Consider the following 27,366-nt stretch of genomic DNA (forward strand, 5'->3'; position numbering starts at 1 on the left):
TGAAAAAGCACCGAAAACGGACGGAATTGGGCGTATTTTAAGAGAAAATTGCATTTGAAAAGCGCTCGGATCCGAGACACTTGAAAGGAAAAAAATGTGCAAAGAAGAAGAGAGCGGAGAGCAGGAGAGAGCGAAAAGAGCAGGGAAGACAAGCGACGAGACGAAAAGAAAAGAAAAACGGCAAAGCAAAAGAAATGTATTTCGCGAGACGAAGAAGAAAAGCTGAAAGGCAGCAGCCAATGTCCAATTTCAATTGCTTTTCCTCGCCAGTTCCAAGTGCATTTCTCTGTGTGGCCAGTGTGTGTGTATGTGCGATTAATTAATGGCGAAATTGGCGAAGAACATCGAAAATCAAATGCAAAAGTGTGAGCGGCCACCGTCTAATACAATTAAAAATGGACCTCAACTATGTGTGCGAGTGTGTGTGTGTGTGCGATGCTCGTTTGTGTTTTCGCCTTCATAATGAAGTTTGTTTGATTGTAATCATCACGTTGATTATCGCCTGCTCTTTTGATTTCTTTTCTCCTGCTTCTGCTCGCCATTTTCTTTACCCCCGCTTTTGGCTCCCAAAAAATATTTTAATTGTTCTTCGTTTTTTTTTTCTTTCGCGTATCGCGCGTAGCATAAATTTTGTGTATGTATTGGTGCTGCAGTGTTGCCAACATTATTCGGGAGATGCAGCGCCGCACATTTTGCACCTGTGCAGGAGACAATCTGCGTTATCCCCTCCCCCTCACCACCACCCCCGCATTTGTCCATCTGCCACAATGGCCACTGCTACAGTTGCTCTGCCGACGTCGCAGTCGACGTTCTCGCTGCTCCCTTCACAGTTTGTTATTATTGCGATGGGAGAAATCGAAGTGCAAAGCATGTACTAAATTAATTGCCATGTTTAGTTCAAGCGTTTACTTATTCACGAGTTTTCCTCTGAACATTAATATTAGAAATGTGAGAAACCCAGGTGGTACTTTGTTTCGACTTAAATTTAAACTTGTTTGGAACCCAAGTAGAGGGAAATTTGTAAAATGTAAGTTTTTATTGGTTTTATTATAATCTTAAAAGGTGTTCTTTTAAATGTAAAAACAGTGATATAAAGCTCAAAGTTCCCTCTTTTTGTTTGCTGTGACATCTTGTCCAGGCTGCACTGTAGCTGCTGGCCCCATCAATATTTCGATATTGATGGCCTGTAGTAGCACTCACATAGATACAGTGCACATATGCAACGGTATCCCCATTTACGGCTCTTCTTCTTGCTCCTCTTTGATTGCTTTTTGCTCTGCTTCGGCCGCTGTGTCAACTCATCTGTCTGCCTCCCTCTTCCTCACTCCACTCGCTCGCCTCTCACTCACTCGCACGCACACACAGTCGCAGTCGCCAGTGCTTGGACACACGTTTTTCTAGCCGGGCCACTCTGCCTCTCCTCCTTCTCCTGCTCCCACTCCCTCTCCGCTCCTGCTCTCGCACACACAGCGCTACGACGCGCAATTGATGAGAGAGCGTAAAATTCATGCGCTTGTCGCCGCTCTCGACGCGTCGCGTCGTCTGTTGTGCGCCTCTTCTTCTTCCACTCGGCGGCTGTAACAATTTTTCCTTTTTTTCATTCCATCTGCGGCCTTTTTCTTTTTTCACTTGTGCAATTAACAAGACGCAGAGATTTTCCCTGACTTCCAGCAATATCTATCGATTTCTTTGTTTCTTTTCGGCTGTGAACAAAAACTACGTTTAATTGTAATTACCGTGCGTTAGTGTGAGTGTGTGTGAGCGAGAGAGGAGCGGAGCGCGAGAAGAAGAAGCAACAGCCTCGCAATTGCAATTGCAATCGTTGCGCTTTTGTAGTTTTCGCCATTGCTTCTTCTTGCAGCGGCAATTGTGCTACAATTATTATTTCGCATGTGTATCTACACTTGAATTAGCATTGTTGTTGTGGTTCTTGTTGCCCCTTCATTCGTCGTCATCTGTCATTCCGCTGCGCTTAACTATCGATAACTTGCGTCCGAAATGATTGCGTGACCGAAAACCAAACCTAAAAGCACAAAAACAAAAAAACGGGAAAAAACTAAAGAGAGAGCGGGGAACGTGAACTTAAACCGTACAAATGAACTGTAAACTGTGAGAACCTGCGATAATAAACAAGATAAAGTCAAATGGATTAGCAGCACAAAAAATGAAAAACGGTGAGTAATACTATTTGCAAGTCGATTTTAATTATAAGTACTGAGCGCCACAGCGAATCGTGAAATTGCGAGCGATTTACAACAATGGCCAGGCAGAAAATGCTTTTTAGAAATAATTATGTATCTTTAACCGAAAACAGATACACACGTACACTCAGCGAGACACGCAGACACAAACATACAAACGAATTGAGCGAAAAAGTCGCAAACACACAAACGCCAGCGAAATAAATTCAATCAACTCTTTTCGGTGAAGAAGAAGAAAAAGCAGCGAAAAAACGTCACACGCCTGTTTTCTCCCTCTTCGCCCCGCCCCTCTTGCCATCTCCCTCCCTCCCCCACTCGTTAATATGCGAATAAAGCTAAAGTAAAGTTGAGGCGAGTGGGCAGTTCCACTCATTGCTTACAGTTGTTCTTGTTTTCGCTGGGGCTGCGGCGAAAAAATTTAAGTAATAAAAAGAAAGAAAAAATAACTTACGTGACGTGCAAATGAGAAGAACAACAACACGGGGCAGAGAACGGAGGCAACCACAGTGAAGCCTGCCCAACTTGAACTTGGTGGAAAATCAAAAGTAAGAATTAATCTATAGTTTGAACAAAGTAAAAAGATAGGTTTCAAACAAGATAGGTTTCAATCTTTAAAAAAATTTATAAAACATACAGAGGTGGCACAGACCAAAAAGCTAAGACTTTGAAATCGGCTTAATATGCTGCGAAGAGAAACCATGACTAGCAATAATTAAAAACAGTAATCAAGCTATCGAGGTAACACTGTATCCAATCAAAAAGAGCCACTAGCGCAAGAAGAAGAGTTGATGACGGGCGAGAGAACCAAACGATGGATGGAAAATCGGGCAGCAGCGGTGGCAGCGACAGACCAGCGACCATATAATATCATCCATCCCAAAAAACCGAATCAAAACCGACCAAACAACACCAGGCAGCAACAACAAGGCAAACATATGAACGACGACGACCCCAACTCACAAACACAACACACCCGGGCCAGCAGACCCACACAGATGCAGATACAGATACAGATACACATGTACAAACAAAAGGCACCACGATATGCGAATGCGAATAAAATAGCAGCAACAACTATGCGGCGAATTTGCACGAATCATGCGAATCTCCAACTCACAAACACACCGACACACATGCATAATACGTGTTTTGTACTTGTCGCCGTAATGTTGTCGCCGCCATTCGCCGCCTTTTCTTTTCTTCGGTTTGCTTTGCATTGCTTTGTTTCGCGGATTTTCTCCTGCCTCGCAATCTTTCAATCTCTCACTTCTGATGACCACCCAACAACAACTGCAAGACTCAACTTCTTTGCCCGACTCAAAAATACCACATCTCAGATACGTTTTCCATCAAAACTCATAAGCTGACTATCTTAAATATAGTCATTTATAACGGTATTAGGAACTAGTGTTGCTATCGATACTACTAATAAGATACGTGTCGATTTTTTGAGGTATTTTTATTAGCACTTCTCGATCAGCTTATCTTCTCTTTCTAGAACAACCCCCTTCAATTGTAAACATTTTTCTCTGATCGCAAAGTTGAAATCCTTTTTTACTTTGTGAAACTATCTGATTTGGGCTTGCTGTTCTTACTTTAAACCTTTATAAATTTATTTTCTGCTGCCTACCCTGCCCCCCCTTACTTTATTCGCACTTTTTGTTTTGACTGGCTCATCGCCGCCTCCGCTGCCCACTCTCTTTCTATACGAAACAGTCGCCCTGTCGCTTTGTCTCTCAGTCGCTTTTCCTTTTCGCCCGTCTTTCATGCTTTCCTCAGTCGGCTGCGACGCTGGCAGCGCTGCCGCCAAAGGCCGGCACACGCCCCCTCTCCACCGCCCACCCCCTCCCCTTCTGCTGGCGCAGCACGTGATATACTCGGTTTGCTTTTGGCTTGCTCTTTAGCACACGCTATGCTTTGCTTTCGCCTTTTTGTTGTTTTTTTTCCCTACTCTGTGTGGGCAACATTTTTGCTCGTTTCACTTGTTGGGCTGTTTTTTTTCTCTCGTTTCGCTTTGTCGTGTCTTTAGCCGCTCGCTCGTTTTCAGCCGGCACGTCGCGAGAGAGGAGAGCCGCTCTCTCTCGGTTCGGGGCGCTCTCTGTTTTATTGTTGCTGGATTGACAATGGGCACATCTATATCCATTCGATCCGGTTTAGGTCCAGGTGCAAATTTTATACAACAGTTTAACTCGATAATCGGGTCAGGACTTGTGTCCTGCGTCTGTGTGCGCTCGGCTTCCCCTGGCCGCCTTGTTTTCGCATAATTTTGGTAGTTCTAGCGGGAAACATGGCGTCATTTTTGTCTTCGTCACAGGCCTTCTAGGATAACTAGGATATTCCACTTCCCTGTTTTGCGGCCTCGTCACTTTGACAATACTATTCGCAACGTCATTGTGCATCCAACGCATCCACCGATTAGGCTTAAAAGATATCGCCAGAGTTGTTTCTCACGGAAGTAGATGCTGATCAGGTAGAGTGATTGACTTAATTTAACACAATTAAATTAATTATATAAAAGGCAGGTTTCTAAAATTTGTCGGTGGTTAGCTGAATCTTTCGAACAATAGGTGTCCTAAGACCATAGTGAACGAATGGTTTTATTGTAGGTATTAATTAAAATTAAAATTTAACACAATTTCTCCCTCATTTGTATTTGCCCTCGGACTATTTTTTTAAAGTATCATTTAAGTTCCCATTTATAACGACTTCAAATTAGGCAATCTATTTTTAAATTACTTAACGTAGGCTTATATTTTTAATTTGTTAGGTTTTAAAATTTCTAATTTTGAATATAGTCATACAATTAAATCTTAGTTCCATAGGCAGGTTCCAAGAAGTGCACACCTTAACAATCTGCTTAAAAGAAGTTTTCTTTTCTAGTATACCTTAATACTACATTAAATTACAATGATTTTTATTTGATACTTTTCCCTATCATAGTCGGAATAATAACAATTTTTAATGTGCACCACATAAATAAATAAACAACTTTTAAAAGCGTAGTGATTCTAAACTTGTGAGTTCACACATAGTAGATAAAGTCAGATAGTGAAATGTTTGGTGTTGATGACAGTGCGGGGAATTCCATCGCATTGATGGGGCCACTATCGCACTCCACTCATCTCTAATGCCAATTGGGCCTGCCATAAATGTACCGTTACACATTCAAAAGGCTGCGACGTGTTTGTAATTTTTGCCCAGCGAACTTTTGTGGGTTGTTGGTTGGTTTCTTGTTGTCGTTGTTGTTGTGTGTGTCTCTCAGGCGCTGGAGAGTGAGTTTTGGCTGATGGCTCTCAGCAGAGCTCTTTGGCTTTTCCGAAAACTGTGTGTGGCTTTCTGCTCTTGTGCTTCTTCTTTTGCCACAGCTGCCGCTGTTACTTTACCTATTTTATTACCATTTTTATGTACGTACATCCCGGCTGTTGGTGTGTGTGTGAGTGCGCGTTTTGCTGCTGCGCCCATCTGTCTCTGCTCTGCTTATGCCCCTGCCACCTCCTCCTCCCCCTCCCCCCTGCTTTCCGCCTCAGCCGCTCTTTGCCTCTTTTTGGACCGCGCTGAGTGACGGACTTGGCTGCCGCCGTTGAATGTGGCTTTTCTTACACAAACCAACTGTACTTTTTAGTTACTGTTAGCGCGGACCCAGCCACTTGACTTGATTGTTATTAAAGCCAGATTCATTTGTACGTACATGTGTATATGTATATGCATCATCCCAGCACCCGCTGTGTGAGTGCGGAGTTCTCAGAGTGTTTCCATTATGTGACGACACTCTACAAACACCTCTGAGCCAAGCACTGCAAAAAATAATGTCATCCTAGAATATTGTATTTCCTGCAACCTCGAAGGTTCCTAGGTTTTATCCACCGACATCTATTGGCAACACAATATACCATTTCACATTTTTTTTCCTATTCCAAGAACAACCAATTTTAAGGAATCTTAATTGCCAGACTTAGCAAGTTGAATGATTCATATACAAGTTTTTATGTTCGTGATAAGGAAACAGATTTTTAGAAATTTCATGTATTTAATTCTGGGAAACTACATATGTACCCAAAAAGAATATATATACAAAGTAATTCTGCCTTTCCTTGTTTGCCGTGAAATGATTGTTTGTGTATAGCCTTTGTTTTGTAATTTGTAAGTGAAGCCCAATAAAATTAGTTTACCTTAACCTTATGTTACGTTTAATAGGAATTGTAGTATTAGAAATACAAAGAAAATTGAGATGTGTAATTGGTTTGAGTTAAATGATTGTGCAGTGCGCAATAGACTGCCAAAATGTTTGTTGTTTTGGACGGACTAAAGTCGCATTTGCAAATATTTTTCTCTGTGCGCGCTGGCCTTACTTCTCTTGAACCGCCCCTTTAACCATTGTGGGTCAGATATTCGTTACATTTGAAAAGTTTGAGATAAAAGAGCACACAAAGTCGGACCTAAATGCGAAGCAAGAGCACAAAACAACTGTCAAAAATTGTGAGCTAACTAAATTCATTTGCCCAAGACGAAAGGTGAATGAACCCTTTTCTCGTTTTTGTGTTTGGTTTTTGGGCTTTTGTTGTTGCTATTGCAAAACGTTTAATCGTAAGCTTGGGGAGTTGTTCATTCAGGTTTACTTTATCCATAATAGAAGAGGGCCAACCAAAAATATTAAATATTAAGTTAAAAAATTGTATTTTTTTTTCTTTTTACCATCTTTAAAGTATTACTCAATCCAAGTTATCAAAACTGTTGTCTTTTTATAGACTTTATTTAAACTGCAGAATTGCTATCCGCTTTCTATATTGTTTATATTTCTATTTCAAAATGATAGTAGTACTAGTACTTTGCACATTTTCACAAGGAACAATCGACGGGTAACACTTTTTTACGGTGAGAAAACTGTGACTTGAGTGAACTCTTTTGAGAGCGATTTTCATGGCTCATAAAACGATGGAGCATGGGAAAGGAGAAGCAGAAACAGAAACAGACCCGGCCAAAAGCTAAGGCTAATCCGCCATTCTGACGGTGGTGGTGCTGGGTTGTTGGGTTTGCTGGGTTGGCTGGGTTTCGGATCGGATTGTTGGTGGTGTCGTCGTCGTCGGGTCACAAAAATGTGGCTCGCGTCTTTGTCGTTGGACACACTGAAATTTGCTTGTCTATTATCACCTTTAATCGATTTTTCGCTTATTTAAAACAAACGTACAGTTGTGCGCAGAGACACAAAGCGACATAGACAGACATAGACGTAGACATGGACACGGGCATAAGCGCAGAAAGCGACGGAGAGAGGCAATAAGTAAAGTATAATTTCACAATTTTTCAGATGTCTGCTTTGCTTACCCAAACACACAAACAAAACACCAAGCCACCGCACCACATAGATACATACGTGTGCATATTACTATTGCTTTTAGTTTATTGTTTTTGCAATTACTCTGCCTGATTTGTTTGTGTAATAGCCACGCCAAAATTGAGAAGAAGCGGGCAAGAAGTAAAAACTAAAGCGAAAGAAGGAAAAAATGCGACATACACACTCTCCACTCACTGATACTGATAGATATCCATCCGCCAGATATACAAAGTAAAGTCTCGCCGCTCACCATTACCATCACCATCACCATTACCACTACCATTACGATTACCAGTGTGTGTACATACCGCTCGCCTAATAATAATGGCAAGAGCTGAAACTAAATAAATAAATAGCTGAAATTGCAAAAGCGAAATGTAATAGTCAAAGCAGCCGGAGGGCAGCAACAACGAATGCACACTGCGGAAAAATTATTGTTATTGTTTTAGTCTCTCTCTTGACCACTTCCAGTTAAACCTTATCTTACTTTTTCAAAGCCAAAATAGGAATTGGAATGTTGTCTGATAAAAATTCAAAAATTTTTTTTTCTTATACTTCACCTTATCAATCAGAAGTTTCTTAGTTTTTTTCTCACGGTGTAGAGGCCACGACGACTGGCTAAATGATTGTCCAATGAGCGCGAACAACTCACGGCAAACCCACGACGGGGGGTGGGGAGTGGGTAGGTGGGCTGGTGGGTGGCTGAAGGGGTGGAGCGATGCTAAGCTCGCCGCTTAGCCCATGTCAGCCACTCCACATAAGTTTCGCTGATGATGTGCCATATAGTAAGTGTGTGCGCGGGTGTGTGAGTGTGTTGACTGACTGCGCTGTAGACCCCCGCCCCCTCCTCCCGCACCTTTTTGTACACGTATTTATAACAGTACACTGAGCACCGAATTTCGGCTGTCTGTCTGCTGTCGGTGTGTGTAAGTGCATGTCTCTATGTACTGCCTGTAGTTTTGTCTCTATATCTGCACTTTCCATTTGCACACACATAAAACAGACACCACACCTTGCCACCCCACCAGCCACTCCTCTTTCCCCGCCCCATTTGCATATCTTTGGGCTCTCGCAGCTTCCAACAATAACTACCAGTCAGTCAACCCACCCGCATTTTTTTTCTTCGCTCTCTGCGGATTTTCCACTGCTACTTTAGATTTTCGGCTATAAGCAGCCGCAGAGACAATGCGAAAAATCGATAGAGTTGCCATTGTTTTTCTCACTGTTGCCGCAGAAGATTTTCACCCAAGACCCACACCCACACACCACCCACTCTCGACGTAAAAGCCCAAAACAAACCAAAGAAATCCAAAGCAACCTCCGTTGTATCCAACCCCCTTTGCGGCAGAAGTGAATCATTAATTTAGTTTACACTTTTACTGCTTTTCAACCATTTACTGAGTCAAATCCAAATACTACTTGTACCATCTGACAATATTGCTCAACATTTTGGGGGGTGAAACTGTACGTTATATGTGCCATTCTATGAAATTCATAAGCGTATAGCTTTTCCCCTTAAAAGTTAGTGCAACAGCAACAAAACGTGTGATAAATTGTAAGAGTATATTTTCTTTATTAACATCAATCAATCATACATCTAGATTGTATTATTTTCCAAAAATTTAGATTTTATAAAATACAAACAACATGAGTTATACTAATTCACACTTTTTCTCTTCTCTTTACAGATCAAAAATAAATTACTCAAACTCAAATGCAATCTCTCGCTTAAAATACGCTCAAAACTGAAAAAATTATGCACTACTCTCCGCCGTTTTACGCGAAACCTTTTAAACTAATTTGATGTATACTAATCCATTACCAATTCGAAATCTTTCCGAAATATTTCTTACAGCGAATGTGTTTCACTGCGAATATGTCAAAGGTCGGCCATGAAGTGCGCGAAACTCGAGACACAAATGACTTTTTCCATATAAAAGCAACAACAAGACGTTAAATTGCACACCAGTTGTAATTAAGTTTAGTAGTTAGAACCCGCAACCAACCAATATATAATCATAATCGATAAGGCAAAGGTGGATACGGAGATACCAGAGACTAGAGACCAGATCCCCGGGGAAAAGTGAGCAGAGGGGAAAGGATATCCGCACCCCTGAGAAGTGCAACTTCTCCGCAACCGTCTGGTTCTCGGTCCTCAGTCCTCGGCTACTTTTGGGCTTTCGACATTTTGAAAACGGCCACGCGTAGAAAGCAGCATCAAAATTAAGCCAATACACGTCCAAACCTAAAACGCAGCGGCGTCGCGTCCTTCGACGCGTAACGGACATTTCTGTGTGCGCTGCGTTTAAAAAATCTGATGGATGGAAATGCACAAAATATGTTTCACGGAAATCATCAAGGGTGAGTTTGCTTGAGATTGTCACCCTAAGTGACCTAAATGACTCTTTTTATTTTTTAAAAACTAAGATTGCTTCTAATTAATAGTTCTAAAATAGCCATAAGTAAATCAGATAAAAAAAACATCATAACTAAAAGAAGTTCCAATTGCATTTGCAATTCAATAAATGGTTTTTTTTTAAATTCCAAAAACATTGGTTCTACACAAGAATATGAATATCCCTAATACTACAATATTCAAAAATTGTAAATTGTATATCCTAATGATCCAATTTTTTCTCTTCCACAGAGATCCCTATTACCGTTACGATGCGGCAGCCGCCGCAGCAGCCGCCGCCGCGGCGAATCCTCGGGCAATGGGACCGCCCGGTGGCTATCCGCCACGTCACCGCCCCCCACATCCCCTACAGCAACAGCCCCAATACCCATCGTACCAGCCAACGGCGGAGAATCTCTACGGGCTGGGGGCCGCCGATCACCAGGCGGCCATGGGCGTTGGCCTCGGCGTTGGAGTGGGTGCCGGGATGGGTGATCTAAGCGGTTGGGGAGCGGCGCCCTCGGTTCCGGGCCAGGCAGCAGCGTATCCCGGAGCCGGGCTGGGGGCCTACGGTCATCCGCAAGCAGCTCCACCGGCGCAGCAGCAGCGCCAGAGCAACGCCAGCGCATACCGCCAACACATGCCCGCCTACGGACAACAGGACCAGCAGAAGCTTGCGACCTACAGCGCGCAACAGAGCATGATGGCGGGATACGGATCGCTGGCGCCCCAGCAGCAACAGCAGCAGCAACCGCCCACTCCCCAGCAGCAGCAGGTGCAGCAGCAAGCACAGCAGGTGCAACAGCAGGCGCAGCAGCAGCAACAGCAGCAGCAGCAGAGTCAGCAGCAGGCTCGACTGCCGCAGCATTATCCGCAGGCTCCTGGCCAGCATCCGTTGTATCCGGGGGTGGGGGCACCCGCCGTCCAGGCGGGACAACCTCCCACGCCCCAAGCTTATGCTCACAGTCCGTACGGCAGTCCCATGCAACACCAACCGAGCAGAGGAGCGCCCCAGCACGTGGGCTACGGTCACACAGGACTGGATCAGGCTTCAGCTTATGGGCAACATGTGCCGGGAGCAGCGCCACCGGGCCACCACTTGACAGCGCAGCAGCAGCAGGCTGCGCAGCAATTGGGCGCCCACCAGCAGCAACAGCTCCAATCGCAGCAGCAACAGCAGGCGCAGCAGCAGCAGCCTCACGTCTCGCTGATGCAGCAGCAACAGTTGCCGGGCGCTGGATTACCGCCACCGCACATGGGAATGCCTCCCAGCTACGGAAGCCACCACCAGCAGCAGCAACAACAGCAACAGCAGCAGCAACAGGCCCAGCAGCAACAGCAGCAGGCAGCACCGCCTTACATGTCCAGCAGCAAACATCAACAGGCGGCCGCCCAGCTGAATTCCTCGCCCCAGTACCGCGCTCCCTTCCCTCAGCTTTCGCCACAAATGTCGCCACGTCCGCCGACAATGTCGCCGCATCCACAGATGTCTCCGCGACCAGTGGGCGTGTCACCGGCGAAACCACCACCCCCTCAACAACAGCAGCAGCAAACGCAGGCACAGCAGCCTCAACAGGTGGTGAACAATCAGCCCAGCCAGCACAGCATTCAAGGCATGGTGGGTCTGCCATCGCCTCGACCCCAGCCGCCCACAAGTGGAGCAGGGGGAGCGGGAGCGAAGGTTCCAGCGCCAGTTGCTGCACCCGTAAACACGTTACAGGCCCTTGAACAAATGGTGATGCCGTCGCAAGCTCTCGGGCTCCCGCCCATGGACTATCCGTCGGCCTACAGAAGTGCTGTGGGTCCCAGGATGCCCGCATCACCGCAGCAACAGCAGCAGCAACACCACCAACAATGGGGCGCGGCTCATGGAGCTCAGCACTTGGCGGCCCTGCAGCAGCAGCAGGCCCAACAGCAAGTGCAACAGCAGCAACAGGCACCACCACAGCAGCAGCAGGCGGCCATGTTGCAGGCTCAGCAACAACATCACCAGCAACAACTAAGCATGTATGGTGCGATGGGGCAGCAACAGCAACCCCAAACCCCGCAGCAACAGGTTGTGCCACCAGTGGCTGCACAGCAACCGCCAGTGGTGGCCAGCCCCCAGCAGCAGCAGCAACAACAGCAGCAGCAACACCAACAGCAATCGCTCAACGATCAATTGCAGCACTCGATCAACGATATTGTTGGGGGAGGTAACAGCAGTGGGGCAACTGGAAGCACTCAAAGCCAACAGCAGCAACCCCAACTGGCGGCCATGTCCTCGCCGTTGCATCAGCAAAGTCTACCGAGCATGCACCATTTAATACAGCCTACCATGGAGACAGCACAACCGACGCAGCAGCAACAGCAAACGGCACAACAGCAACAACCACAGCAGCAGCCACCGCAAGCGACTCTAACATCGCCGCACCACCAGCAAATGCAACATCAGTCACCCATACACCAGCAGCAGCAGCAACAGTCACCGCACCACCAGCAACATCTACCCAGCTACAATCAGTCGCAGCAGCAGTTCGATCCTTTTGCTAACATACTAGGAGACAATCAGCCACCTGCGCCCCAACAGACAATGTCGCCCGCTCACGTGAGTTCGCCAATACCCGCGCAAATGCAGCAACAGCAGTCACATCAGACACAGCAGCCAGCCCAGCAAGTACCACAAACCCAGCAACAACAGTTGCCTCAGCCACAGCAGCAAACGCAGCAACAACCTTCGACACCGTCACATCACCTAAGCAGCATTCTCAACGAAACAGCCAACTCGAATGATTCCTCCACTTTGGCAGTGGCTGCTAATGACAGTAACAACAGCAGCAGCAATAGTAGCACCAACAGCATTGTCAACAACCAGCCCACTTCGGTGCATGACAGCAACTCGCAGAGCAGCATTAACAGCAGCAGCAACAACCAGCAACAGTTGCTCATGGACAACACGAATTCGCATGGAGGAAATTCGGAATCTGCCCAGCATGTAGGAGTGGATGTTGGCCTTTTTGATAACAACTCTATGTCCTCCACATCTGCAGCAGTGGCTGCCGTTGCCTCAAATGCTGCTTCTGCTGCAGCTGCACTTTTGGATAGTAATTCTCAGTCCTCAAATGCAGAGTTTGAGAAGAATCAGAGCGAAGGCGAGGGACTCGGAGGTGTGTCTGGAGCTTCTGCCAATGAAACTGAGTTGCCACAGGATGAGAACAGCGTTTCCAAAACCCAAGAAGTAAGTCTAAGCACCGAATTGCCGGCAGTTCAGGAGGATCTGCAAGATAAGCCCTCCGAAGAGATGGAACAAACTCAACTAGGTCAATCTCTAGGGGATTTATCTAGCTCTTTGCTAGAGGAACCCAAAATCGTGGAGGAAATGGGAGAGGATAAATCTCAACCTGCAACTGGAGTGGTACCCCCTGTGGATCCCACCACCCTAGTTGGACAACCGCCTCAGCAACAGGTGCCTGCTATGGGAATGCCCTTGCACCCAATGGCCCCCGGGTACGATGCCCAGGCTCAAGGGCAGGGTCACATCCCACCAATGATGCCACCGTACGGCGGAGCGCCTGGCATGTATCCACCTTACCCGATGCTGCATCAGCAAGAGATTGCTGCACTGCAGCAGCAGATCCAGGAACTGTATTGCATGCCTCCAGGTCATGAGCTCCAGCACCAGGATAAGTTAATGCGAATGCAGGAGCGATTAAATCTTCTGACGCAACACGAAATAAACGATCAGTGTGCTGGCGGCCCTCAGTGCTTGCTCTTCCAGAACGTTCCCCCAATGTATGGACCACCAGGAAATCCCTTGCTCAACCAGCAAATGGTAGAGAGCCCACAAGTATCCAGTACCACGGGAAGAGGCCGGGGAAAAGGAGCCAACAAACCACGGAAACCCCGCGCGAAGAAGGGCGAAAAAGGTCAGGTGGGTCAGCAGCAGGATCTAATGGATATCAGCGGCAATGTGGTTACTGGAGCAGCCAACGCCATTCCAAGTATCCCAACGACACAGCTTCCCGTCTCTGAGGACTGCGTGACTCAGGGTGCGGGAGATACCAGCGTGGTCGGAATGCTGGAGTACAGCGAAGGCATGGGCGATCTTTCGCAAGATGTGCACTCAGCCAATGAACTGGATACCTCCACAGATGGCAGTGGCAAAAAGAAGAAGCCTCGCAAGCCCAGGACACCCAAGGATCCGAATAAACCTCCGCGAGATAGGACTCCGAAGGCCAAGAAACCTAAGGATCCCACTGATCCGAACTCTACCGAGACACCAGCAGCGGGCAAAAAACGAGCCAGTGTTGCTAAGCGCAGGAAACAGTACGGAGAGGATGGTACCGAGCAAACGGGCGAGGGCAGCGAAGTGGAAGACAACAAACCGTTGGTGCCCAAAGCGGGATCTGCCGATGGCGAAGCAGAAACCACTTCGGGAGGAACAGGCGTGGACGGAGAGTCTCCAGACTACGATGACATTCCCGTCTCAAAAATTCCACGGGGCGCCAATGAAGACGACAAGGACGCGGAGGCCGGCGATGAAACTGTTGACTCTGTTCCAGATTCGGCAGGAGATCCTGCCTCCACTCCGAGCAGAAGAGATCGCAAACGATCCACTGCTAGGAGTCGTCGCAATGCGAATTCTGAGGAGGGTGGTAGTGCGCGCAAAAACCGTGGCTCTCTCTCCGCCAAGGCACTTAAAAAGCGTAGAAACAGGGGACGAATTGTGCCTGAATCCGATGGCGAAGATGACACCATGGACAGAACTCCGCCCCCATCACCTCCCCCAGACTCTGAACTGGATTCCAACAAGCGAAGATCTTCAAGGAACACACAAAGGAAGAAGTACATCGATGATGTTATGCTGAGGTTCTCCGATGATGAAAACTCTTTGTTGGTAGCGTCTCCTGTAAAGAAGGATAAGAAATCATCCGCAAATGCGGCTAATTCCAATGCAGGCAGTGATGTGGAAAAAACAGAACCGCAATCTGGTGCCGAAGGAGAGGCTGGCCAGGAGGTGGGTGAAGAGAAGTCTAATCTACCCATGGACGAGAGCAGCCAATTGGAAGCCAGTTCGAGTACTTCAGCAGCAGCAGCGGCGGCGGCAGTAGAAAAGGAGCGACAAATCTCCAGCGATGCCGCAAACGCGGCCATGTCTTCTAAGCCCAATTACGTGTATATAAACACTGGCGATGAAGACAGCATGGTCGTTCAATTAGTGTTGGCCATGCGAATGGGAAAACGTGAACTCATCCCCGAAAAACCCAAGGAAAAAGCGCCCGAACCCAAAAAGGAGGAAGAGAAATCGGGATCTGAAGAAGCTTCAACTGAAAAAGGCGATGACGATGAAAAACCCAAAACGGAGAGTGAAGGGGGTGAGTCCAAAGAAGATTCAACCGATATAGAGGGAAAAAAATCGGAGTCCTCCGAAATGGAAGTGGAGGGCAAAGAGGAGTTGGAACCTGTAGATACTAAGAAATCTGAAAAGGACAATAAAGATGTGGAAAAAATGGACGTAGACGATGAAGCTGAAAAATCAGATAATGAAGCTAAACCAGAAGAGCAATCAGAAACAGTAAAGACTGATGATAGTGCTGAAATCACTGAGGAAGACAAATCCTCTAACGTAGAAACGGCAGAGGAGGCCAAGGAAACCGAGATTGGCGCGGTGAAAATGGATGTAGACGAGAAGGAAGGTGAAGATAAGTCACCTAAATCCAAAGAAGAATCTGACGAAAAATCTACTGACGAAGCCAAACCCGAGGAGGCTACTACAGAAAAAGTTATGGAAGCTTTAGAAAGTGAAGGCGAAAAAGAGCCTGGCAAGGAGGGAGAAGAAGCCACAAAGAAGGATAGTGGCGACGAAAACGAAGCTGACAAGGAAAACAAACCCGAACCCGTCTTTATCGATGTGGAAGAGTACTTTGTGAAGTATCGCAATTTCAGTTACCTTCATTGCGAGTGGAGAACCGAAGAGGAACTTCTGAAGGGTGATCGTCGCGTGGCTGCCAAGATTCGTCGCTTTCAGCAAAAGCAATCCCAGCAATTGAATATATTCGAGAACATCGAAGACGAGCCCTTCAATCAGGACTTTACCGAAGTCGATCGAGTGCTGGACATGTCCGTTCACACGGATGAAACCAGTGGGGAGACCACAAAGCACTACCTGGTCAAGTGGAAGTCACTTCCCTATGAGGATTGCACCTGGGAGCTGGAAGAAGATGTAGATAACGACAAGATCGAGCAGTACCTGCGCTTTAACAAAATTCCTTTGAGGTGCGAATGGAAGTCTAAAAAGCGTCCGCATCCAGAACTGTGGAAAAAACTGGAGAAGACTCCGATCTACAAGGGCGGAAATAGCCTTAGACCCTATCAGCTAGAGGGTCTCAATTGGTTAAAGTTTTCCTGGTACAATACTCACAACTGCATCCTGGCCGATGAAATGGGTTTGGGAAAAACAATCCAGAGTTTGACCTTTGTGCACTCTGTTTATGAGTACGGAATCAGAGGACCCTTCTTGGTCATAGCTCCCCTCTCCACCATTCCCAACTGGCAGCGAGAATTCGAGGGTTGGACTGACATGAACGTTGTGGTTTATCACGGTTCTGTGACCAGCAAACAAATGATACAGGACTATGAATACTACTATAAGACAGAAAGTGGAAAGGTCTTGAAGGAGCCCATCAAGTTTAACGTATTGATCACCACTTTCGAGATGATTGTGACGGATTACATGGACCTAAAGGCCTTTAACTGGCGCCTTTGTGTGATTGATGAAGCTCATCGGCTCAAAAACAGGAATTGCAAGCTCCTCGAGGGTCTGCGACAGCTGAACTTGGAACATAGGGTCCTGCTCTCCGGAACTCCCCTGCAGAACAACATCAGCGAGTTGTTCTCGCTGCTAAATTTCCTGGAACCCTCGCAGTTCTCCTCACAGGAAGAGTTCATGTCCGAGTTTGGAAGTCTTCGCACTGAGGAAGAGGTGAATAAGCTGCAAGCTCTTCTAAAACCTATGATGCTGCGTCGTCTAAAAGACGACGTGGAGAAGAGCTTGGCGCCCAAGGAGGAAACCATTATCGAAGTGGAGCTCACTAACATACAAAAGAAATACTACCGAGGTATACTGGAACAGAATTTTAGTTTCCTGAAAAAGGGAACTACATCTGCTAATATTCCCAACCTAATGAACACCATGATGGAGTTGAGAAAGTGCTGCATACACCCTTATCTCTTAAATGGAGCAGAGGAACAAATCCAATATGATTTCAAATCCCAGCATGGCGAGGATCCAGAGTCTTATTACAAGAACCTAATTTTATCCGCTGGTAAAATGGTTTTGATTGATAAATTGCTACCCAAACTGAAAGCAAATGGCCATCGCGTGCTTATATTTAGTCAGATGGTGCGTTGTTTGGATATCTTAGAGGACTATTTGGTGTACAGAAAGTATCCCTTTGAGCGAATTGATGGACGCATTCGTGGCAATCTGCGTCAGGAAGCCATCGATCGTTACTCCAAGCCAGGATCCGACCGTTTTGTATTCTTACTCTGCACTAAAGCAGGAGGATTGGGCATTAACTTAACAGCGGCCGATACTGTCATTATATACGATTCGGATTGGAATCCACAGAACGATTTGCAGGCTCAGGCCCGATGCCATCGTATTGGCCAAAGGAAAATGGTTAAGATCTACCGATTGCTCTGCAGAAATACCTACGAGCGTGAAATGTTTGACAAGGCTTCGATGAAACTTGGATTGGACAAGGCCGTCCTGCAGTCGATGAACACCCAAGGCTCTAAGGATGGCAACAACAAGCAGCTGTCTAAGAAGGAGATCGAAGATCTTCTAAAAAAGGGAGCCTACGGCGCTGTCATGGATGACGACAATGCTGGTGACAAGTTCTGCGAAGAGGACATCGATTCAATCCTTAAGCGCCGCACTCAAGTCATCACCATGGAATCGGAGAAGGGCTCGACCTTTTCGAAAGCCTCATTTGCTGCCTCCGGCAACCGATCGGATATTACCATCGATGATCCCGATTTCTGGACCAAGTGGGCCAAGAAGGTTGACATTGATCCCGATGCCTGTGAGCGAGATGAAACAGAGGATTTAGTTTTGTCCGAACCGAGAAGACGCACTCAAATCAAACGCTATGGCCACGAGGATGTGATGGAGCTCAATTCCGAAGATTCTTCCAATGAGAACAGCGATGAAGAGGGAGGAATAGGTAAGGATAAAACACTGTTAATTCTTATGAAGCTTACTTTAATCATGTAATCCAACTAGGTCTCCGCTCTCGACGACGAAAAGAAAAGCGCGACCGTACTCGGGAAAAGAAGGGCCACGATGAATACATTCCACGAGAACGGGATGCCTTGGCTGCTTTGGGATTGGAGGAGATTCAATATGGCAACTGGGCCAAGTCCGAGTGCTTCAAGGTGGAAAAGGGACTGCTCTCCTTTGGGTAAGTGCACACGCGAAATAATCTAATTTAGATTTGGTAGTGGATCAAAATCAATTTAAGTATACGCTTTATTTTTGGCAAGTAACATTCATAGGCGAACGTACAATTTAATTGTCGTCAAGACGGTTTCGCCGACGAATGGCGTTATTAAGCTTCATGTTGAGGATGTATATCTTGCGCTGCAGCATCTTCTCCTCCTTTTCAAGGACGTGGGCCTCCTCCTTTCGCTCAATGTACTCGCTGACACTCGGGGCCTCATAATCTTGGAGCTGGGCCCTCAACTCATCCAGGGTCACGTAGTCCTTGGTGTTATGCATTTGAACGGCGGCCACCTCCTTTTCCAGTTTCTGAATGGCTCGCGTGACCTCTTCCGTTCTGTTTAAAACGGTTCGCATTTCAGTCTCCAAGTTCATCATGGCCTGTTTTTCCTCAGTCATGGCCAAGGACGTTTTACCAGTGACTCCTTTGAGACCCGCCATGTGGATGTTCTTTTCTTCCAACTGATTAACCAACTCGGTCCTCTTTATAATCAGCTTCTCAAAATCCACCGCCGTTAAGATACCGCTTAGGTCAGATTTGGTTATCAGATCCGCCCGATGCTGCTGGCATGTTTCTTGCAGAGATACTATGGTTAGTTTCATGGTTCCCAGTAAAGCGCGTGCATTCTTAAACCAATTTGTGGTGAACTTGCGCAGCTTTCGTTCAATCTGCCTCTCGGTGGCGGACTCCAAGAAGGCCACATCGTTCTCATCTCGCAGAAAGTGAAGCATAAAGTTGTTCTCCGTCTCAATGGTTTCCTCACTTCGAAAGCGGAGTTCCTCTATCTTGGCCCTCAGCTGTTTCACTTCGGTCATGGCTGCAAAGCAGATTGTGAATCAGATTTTACCACAAAGCTCAGAAGTCATCCTACCCACCATTTCGTTCGATATCAGTTACCCGCTTTTCCACCTCAGCAGCTCTTTTCTCGGCCATTTCGGCTTTCGCCTTGAAGTTCAGCTTGTAGTCTATTCCACGTCGCTTTTCTGGGGCTCCGATGCCACTTATGGAGACCAGCTGATTCACTGACATGGGTATGGAGCGCTTAGAGCTCGAGTGCCGGCTACTCACGCCATGACTTCCCTGCGCAGATCCCCGCTTCGTTTGCAATTTTCTAAGAATCGAGGTGCGACGCTGCCTTAATCCCAACAACAACTTTGGATCGTTTTTCTCGAGGAACTCGACCATGATGTGGTTCTCCAACCTAAGAGTAGCCACATCGTTGTGCACTTGCTCGATGGTTCGCAGCATATCCAGGGCATCCAAACTGGCCAATCGCAATTGACGCTCCTCTTCCGTGAAGTTGCGAAAGTCCTCCAGATAGTACTTGTAGATGATGGCCACGACGTCCAAGTCCTGCGGCGCAACATATTCGAATACATGCAGTTTGCTTGCATGTGATTTTACCGAACGCCTGCTCTGCGTTTCGGTCTTCATGCTATGTTCCGACATGATGCTCGTCATGATTGCAGCAATTTGAGGGACTATGTTTCCAATACAACAATAAACTTCTTTGGTTGGTTTTTGGCTTTGTTTAATTTGTAAGGATTTAAATTGTTTCCTTTGTGTGAGAAAATGTTTGACCAGTTCTGTTGTGATAAATGGAAAATGAATGATGACTAGACTGGTCAGGAATTATTAATAAATTGGCTTGTTCAATAGCTTTTTTTTTTACTATCCACTAACTTTTCGAACTTTTCTTTTGCAGTTGGGGCCGATGGTCGGAACTTTTGGAGTTGGGACAATTTAAACGCGGTTGGCGCGATATAGACGTCGAGGATTGTGCTCGCATCATCGTAAGTAAAAAAAAAACCATGCTCAGATATAAAAGTAATAAACAATTCCAATAATGATGACCAATCATGCTAATATTGAGGAAACTTTAGGTTTTCGCTGAGTAAAAACTAACTTCTCAACCTGCTGAAACAAAACATAACATAGATGATATACAATATTATTTGACTCGCATTAACATAGATGTTTTCTATATTCCTCGCAGCTTCTTTACTGCCTGCAGGTCTACAAGGGTGATGAGAAGATCAAAACGTTCATCTGGGACCTGATTACGCCGACGGAGGATGGGGAGGTGCAGAAGATCAGCAGGGATCATAGTGGCCTACACAACTTGGTGCCACGAGGTAGGAACGCCAAAGGTATGGTAAAAGATACATTCACGCACACTCCAACTGCTGCACGGACGTAGAGAGTTATCAAAAAAAGAAAAAAGCAGAAAATATTTATAAAAGAAGCGAGTTGCCATAAAAAAATAGACAACACCAACCAAGTTTTTGTACAAAATTCTTACCCGGTATCTGTATGGGACTCTCCTACCTATAATTTTAATTGTGGTCTTCAACTTTTCCGTATCCGTAAATGCCACATTATCCAAGAATCAACTTTAATTTATGTAGTTTGTTTGTTTGGGTCTATGTAATGGCCTCCGATATTTCCCAGTGTTACCACTGATCTTTGCTTCCTCCTAAATAACTTACATCAAACTCGAATCAAATCTCTCAATTACCACCTCAAACCGGACCAGGACAGAGACTTATTTTGACCCCGAACTCGACTCGACGAAGAAAAGTGTGTGTATGTTTTGTTGCCATGCAATTGTATGCCTTTTACTATATCAACTTTTTATTATTATATAATAATATATATAAATAATAATATCCGTTAAATACATAAATGTTTATACTCACATTAACAGATCCTATTGTAAATTATACTGCTTTAACTATTTTCGGTGAAGCTTTAATACTAATTCATCTGCATTTGCTTTAATTAAATTGTGATATAAAATTTTAGTGATTTTTAATAACTCTAGTTAAAAATTTACTTATTGTTTTATTATCACAAGATGCTAAATTTTCAAGTTTATGAATAATATTCAGAGAAAGTTTATATCCATTTTCTAACGAAGATAGCTTTTGGTTTATGTTCTGTGTATATTATTATGCGTAAGCTAAGAAAAAAATACATTTGGAAAGATCATATACTCATTAGAGCTGCAAAATCGTTTGCATTTTACATTTTCAATACTAACGATGAGTTGTCCTTAGAATCGAGTTTTAAACAAATCTGAGGGATGATCTGACTTGGAGGCACTTACTTATATTGTGAAATCGCTTCTTGTTTACAGGACGCAATGGTGGCAAGTCGAACAAGGAATCCACGGGAATGTCTACTCCTGCTCCGGGCACTGCATCCGGTAGCAATAGCGGGAACACGACTCCGGCTCACAAATCCAGCGCCCTGGATGGATCCGATAAGGATGGGGGCGGAATCAGTGCCAGTGCCGTGGCCGCGGCGGTCACTAGTATTCATGACCCGAATCACTGGAGCAAAAAGGAGAAGTACGACGCGGATGCATACTTGGAGGGCGCCTACAAAAAGCATTTGGGCAGACACGCCAATAAGTGAGTCGTGTGGAATCGAACTCGTTATAAGCTATTCCCGAATTGGAGACCGACTTTTACTAATACAAAATTTCTTCGCTCTCTTCTTTCTTTGTTTTCTACATTTTGTTTACTTTATTTAAATATTCACAGGGTTCTACTGCGTGTGAGGATGCTCTATTATATACAACATGAGGTTATTGGCGAGTTTGTTCAGCAGATCAAGGACAATACGCCCATCAGGTAGGCGCGGCACTCTGAGTCTCCTGCTAAAGACTTAGCATTCATTAATCATTTTGTTTGTTTGTTGTTGTTGTTGATTGATTGATTGACTGACTGATTGCCGAAGAGTGTTGATTACTTTTTTATTTACTTTTACATTTTGTTATAGATATTTTAATACTTTAATTACTAATGCCAATTTGTGATCTGATTTTTCAAGAATTGTAAACTATTATTTTTATAAGAACTTTGGGTCTACCAAAGTTCAGGTGGAATGCAACCGTCTTTTATCCGCTCTCTATCTTTATATCCTAACTCTCTTTGTACGTTCGATCGCTTGTCCATTATGTTAACACCTGTACACCTTCACATTACTCTGCTCATTTCTAACCACAACTTTCATATTCTACATTTTGCCAACTAATCCTCGGCATATCAACTCTACTTGTATCGCTGTGTTTTGTGTTATCGATTCGTTTAACCAACCTTAAAAATACTTAATTGACTTCATTGCCAATATCTATACGTATATTATATAACCACCAAAAACTGCAGCAGTACGAAAGCCAAGCAGCAGCTGGCACTAAATCTGAATCTGAATCTGGAAAGGTAATATGCCCATATATTCCCCAACCACCGATATATCGATCGCCATCAGTCGTCGCCCTCGCTTGCTCGCACGCTATTTCTCGCATTTAAGAAAAAAGCAGGCGAATAGGGAAATCCACGCTACTCTCAATATCTTTATATCCTTCACACGTGCAGTCGTCCTCATAATACAAAAAAAATCAACCGAAATTACACATGCAGTTCTATAATTTAATTTCTATTTTTTAAACGAATTCCAAATTCAAAAACAAGAAATCGTGAGACGATGAAGATGCTCATCAATCTTTTTGAATTTTGCTTTGTATGAATTTCTGCATTTTGTAGTGGTAAATCTGTAGTGCAAATTGGCAATTAACAATGTTACGATTTTCATTTGATTACCTTTTATGATTTCTCATTTTTATTTGGTGTTTTTACGTTCTTTTTATTTTACCTCATACCGAAAATTGTTGAACCAACAAAATTGAATTTATACTAAACCAACGCATTTCTTTTTTCGCGCATCTCTCAAATCCCCCAATCCACCAAACACATTTGAATGTTATCGAATGTACTCATCGACCGATACGATCATATGTAGCGAGCTCCCCATTCGCCCGCCGCCAACGCCAGATCAAGTGCCATCCTCATGGTGGAATCCCATTTGTTGTGATAAGAGTCTGTTGGTCGGAACCTACAAGCATGGCTGTGAAATGTATCGTCAAATGCGCGCCGATCCCAATCTGTGCTTTGTCACCCATGTGGGCGCCGGTGCGGCCGGTGACGATTTGGCTGTCACGAATTTGCCGATGTAAGTCTTAGAAACGAATAAAACCAAATCTAAATTAATCCGATGTGTTTTGAGGAAGCTCTATTTATTTTTTTAAGGTCTTAAAGGTACAAAACCGATCATTGATTATAACTTAACTCCATTTTGTTTTAGCCTTATTTGAGTGTAAAAATTTTAGACTGATAATACAATAGTTTCATTTAAAAAATATAAAAAAAATTTTTGTTGCTAAGCGGAAAACCTTTTGCCCATCACTTTTAGTCGCCTAAAAAATGAATCATTTTATTTCGAGTTTTTACCTTGAAACGCATCGGATAGAAAAACACAAATCAAAGTAGTTAGCATCCATACATGAATGCCATTAAGTAATTCACATACGTCACTCACAAGTACTAAAATGAGGAGAATATCAAAGCTCAGACACTCCGAATCAGATGTGGTTGGTGACAATCTCGAAACTGAAGGAAACGAACAGGAAGTGCTTAAACTCATTTCCATACCCATCCCCCACGCACACACGCATTCATCCAAAAACCATAGCATTGATATATGCTTTAAATAATTTAATGTTTCAGCTCCTCCCTGACATTTTATAAATTGAAGATTATTAGAAATTGGAATGTAAGGAGAAAAAGTTTAATAGCTATTATCAGTTTAAAAAATATTAACTAGAGAGGTATATTGTTAAATTTTTGCAGAACCTTTTTGTAAGAAATCATCATACGAGTTTCAAGTTTAGGCAAATAATTTATTGATAAGATATTACCGTAGAACCGTCGGATCCTACATAAGCTTACGTGTCTCCCATTAACACGCACATTGAAAGCATTGATCCATTGACATTGCGCTGAATGTGTGTGTGCGTGTGTTGTGAATTTTCTCTCTCAGTGTATTAAGAACGTTTTAACTGCGTTGGGCATGACCTCCACCCAATATACGATCTGCGCTTTAGAGCTGTTACTAACTTTGAACTATTTTTCTGGCACTACAGAAACGAAGACGACGCAAATTCGAAGCACGATGATGGCGACGAGGTGGACGACGACGGCACCACCACGACCAAAGACTCTGACTCCACCAAACTCACAGGCGGCGACAACAAGGACTCGCTTCTCGACCCGGAGCGCCCCAGTTCGTCGGGTAAGACCAGCAGCGAAAGCGGCACCGGCGGCAACGACAAAACGGAACGAGAAAAAGATGCCTCAACCGTTTCCGAATCCTCATCCAAATCCGAAGCTTTGCCGGGCAAAGGCAGCGATGTCGATGTGGCGGTCGCCCAGCAGGACGCATTATCACCAACTCCAGAATCGGCAGATACATCAGATACAAAAATAAATAAAAAGAGCGCGCCAGTCTCAGCCTCGGTTTCTTGCGATCCGGCCGACTCCAGTTCGCCGGAGGCTGCAGGAGAAGGCCAGGAGATTGGGGAAAAGGCTGGCGATGCCCTCGAATCGGACATCGAATCGGAGAAAAAAGAAAACGAAAAGGAAATCAAGGAGTCAACTGCTGATGCTCCTGCTGGGGAAACCAAAGACGATGGCGCTGCCATTGCCCGTGCCGAAGGCGATAAAACGGAATCATGCACTAACAATGCTACCACAAACATCTCCACCACCACCACTACTACTACTACCATTACCAATACCACCACCAATAATCCATCATCCAAAGCGGCTAACTCTAACAACACCACCGACAATGCTAACTCCAACTCACATTTAGGCTTGGACGAGGAGGAGAGCGTGGCCGGCAGCTATCCGCCAACCGTGGCAGCCGTCGAGGATGCCACAACCATGTGGCCATCGATGCAGGACCTTAACACTCGCCTCCGACGCGTGATCACCGCCTACCAGAGGAATTACAAGAAGGAGGAACTGAAGTTGCAGCAGAAGGCCAAGGTGAGTCTACTGATTCTTTATGACTAACCAACCCCGTGTATCCCATCATCTACCTAAGTCCACCTTCACATCACAGCCATTAATTTATTACTGAAAAGTACCAATATACATCCATTCAAAGAAAGAAAGCTTTGAAATGACCTTGATTAAGAAAATATATTGATTAAACCTAGAAAAAAATGAAATAGCAGAAAAATATTTGCATACCATTAATGTTTTTTTTTTATCAGGATTAAAACCCCAGATGATTCAAAATCTGTCTGTTGCCTAACCCATTTGATATTTGATTTGTTTTAATTTTCCTGTTCTATGTTCTTTGATTATGTTGTAGTGTCCAGTGTTGAAAGTACGTAGTTTTGTTGCTTAGCTGTTGGCCGTAGTTAGTTGCGAACCGTGCACCGTAGTTAGCGTACAGAACGAACTGTGGACAACGACTCGGACAGAGGAACGGATCCGAAATGCAACCGAATTCGATCACTTTCGTGAGCATCAAAAATTGAAAAGTAAAGAACACCATAAACTCAAGCAGCCAACAGCTGATTAACAAAACTATGTAAAACGCTGACAGAGGATTGCACTTAATTTCTTTGCCATCAAGATCATCTCAATAAACTCATCTCCAGCCATTCCCTCGAATCCGTGGCATTTAATCTGAACTTGTTGCTGAATTTGCGATGTTACCAACTCCTCCAACTCTTTCTCTGTGATTGTCACATTTGTCCCACAGCTCCAGGCATTGGTTTCATCGACGCCCCCGCTCTCGGTTCCCACCACACCTACCCTTCAGTCCATGCAAATGCAGCTACAGAGCGGCTCCGGCGGCAGTGGCTCCGGAGTGGGATCCTCTGGTCAGCACGATGGCAGTGGCCGAAGTCTCCAGGCGTTGATGCAATCGCAGGGGGCCAGCACATCCGCAGCAGCGGCGGCGGCCGCAGCAGGTGCCGGAGGATCCGGTGGTGGATCCGGGCAGGTGGGCACAGGCGGAGCGGGAGTCATGGCAGCCATGCCCACCGCCGCCGACATCAGCCTAATGCTCAGCATCCTCAACACCACAGATGTCAGCCAGCTGGCCAACTTGGACATCAATAAACTGGCCATGTACCTGGTCAGCATGAACAATGTACGCTAGTGATGAGTACCTCCTCTCTTTTTATATTATTACCATTTACACTACCAGTCGAACAACCAACCCCTTGCCTGCCCTTTTAATCAACCCCCACTCAAACCCCTGTGGCTCGAAATCAATCCTCAACTACCACTCAATGACCAAGCCAAATAATACAGCCTGTAGGAAAGCCACCCTTTGAGGCGCTAATAGACCGTGAACAGTCTAATAAACTCCCCGATGGGAAACTTAAACCCAAAAACACTGACATAAAAACAACGCCACTACACAAAATACTGCTAACCACACTTGCATATCTACTAACCTGCATGACTTGTTAAACTATCGAAATATGAAAAGATAATTTAGCTTTTTGCCTAATTCATTACTAATAATTCTGCATTGAATCCTTAGATAGTAACTAACGAACTCATTGGTAGTACGTAACTTACAGGTTGTGATTTTATAGATTTTCACGGTTGCTGATAAAAAAAGCGATACAGTTAATCAATGAGTGTTAGTTGATAATGTAATTTACTAATACCGAAGAGCTTAAAAAATGTTCCAAAAAATTTGATGCTCCCCACATTTGTTACCATTATCGACAAATCTACTTTGCCAGGGGGTCGTGTGAAGAGCCAAAAAATAGCTCAGAAAATCAGACTAAATAAAAAGCGAAGTCAACACCCACCCGATGGGGGGCATGGTGTTTCGGAGGTGAAAAGTCTGTTAACTCGCTGTGTATCCTCCCTTTTCTGTGTGTGTGCGTGGTCTTACCGAATGAACCAACAACAGAAAGCGAGCGACGAGAAAACGAAACCGAGGCAGCGATAGAGCAGAGAAACGACAGCAAATACACTTATGCTTAATTTATGCAAAATAAAAGAAATACATACACTCGAATTTGAACCCGAAATGCGGTGCACACGATGCTGAGATGGTCCTCTCATCGGATCT

At 45.0% G+C, this 27,366-nt stretch overlaps 3 protein-coding genes across 11 annotated transcripts in view; 1 reads left to right on the top strand and 2 right to left on the bottom strand.

Moving 5' to 3' along the window:
- The window catches only part of LOC119548275 (mucin-19), a 44,477-nt gene that overhangs the window by 189 nt on the left and 16,922 nt on the right, over window positions 1–27,366 (top strand). Inside the window, exons 2-13 of one of the 9 annotated variants that reach the window (XM_037855428.1) lie at window positions 9,389–9,894; window positions 10,181–18,135; window positions 18,195–18,372; window positions 20,117–20,204; window positions 20,408–20,561; window positions 21,551–21,827; window positions 21,960–22,049; window positions 22,584–22,637; window positions 23,218–23,427; window positions 24,398–24,546; window positions 25,129–25,304; window positions 26,032–26,424. In XM_037855428.1, coding sequence (XP_037711356.1) covers window positions 9,851–9,894; window positions 10,181–18,135; window positions 18,195–18,372; window positions 20,117–20,204; window positions 20,408–20,561; window positions 21,551–21,827; window positions 21,960–22,049; window positions 22,584–22,637; window positions 23,218–23,427; window positions 24,398–24,546; window positions 25,129–25,304; window positions 26,032–26,424 — 9,768 coding nt within the window. In that variant the 5' untranslated portion in view covers window positions 9,389–9,850. Of the gene's footprint in view, window positions 1–9,388; window positions 9,895–10,180; window positions 18,136–18,194; window positions 18,373–20,116; window positions 20,205–20,407; window positions 20,562–21,550; window positions 21,828–21,959; window positions 22,050–22,583; window positions 22,638–23,217; window positions 23,428–24,397; window positions 25,305–26,031; window positions 26,425–27,366 lie in introns of those variants that run through there. The other 8 variants (XM_037855430.1, XM_037855434.1, XM_037855431.1 and 5 more) reach the window with 8 other exon arrangements.
- Window positions 1,098–7,816, bottom strand: LOC119547574. The gene is made up of 4 exons (XM_037854475.1): window positions 7,729–7,816; window positions 1,477–1,590; window positions 1,360–1,442; window positions 1,098–1,184 (listed from the first exon to the last, which is right to left on the bottom strand). Exons 1-4 carry the CDS (start codon window positions 7,814–7,816, stop codon window positions 1,098–1,100), a joined length of 372 nt encoding a protein of 123 aa, XP_037710403.1.
- LOC119548277 lies at window positions 18,413–20,022 on the bottom strand. The gene is made up of 2 exons (XM_037855440.1): window positions 19,287–20,022; window positions 18,413–19,228 (listed from the first exon to the last, which is right to left on the bottom strand). Exons 1-2 carry the CDS (start codon window positions 19,870–19,872, stop codon window positions 18,480–18,482), a joined length of 1,335 nt encoding a protein of 444 aa, XP_037711368.1. The 5' UTR covers window positions 19,873–20,022; the 3' UTR covers window positions 18,413–18,479.

The sequence above is a fragment of the Drosophila subpulchrella genome, chromosome 2L (assembly GCF_014743375.2).
Source record: "Drosophila subpulchrella strain 33 F10 #4 breed RU33 chromosome 2L, RU_Dsub_v1.1 Primary Assembly, whole genome shotgun sequence".
In the NCBI taxonomy this organism is placed as follows: Eukaryota; Metazoa; Arthropoda; class Insecta; order Diptera; family Drosophilidae; genus Drosophila; species Drosophila subpulchrella.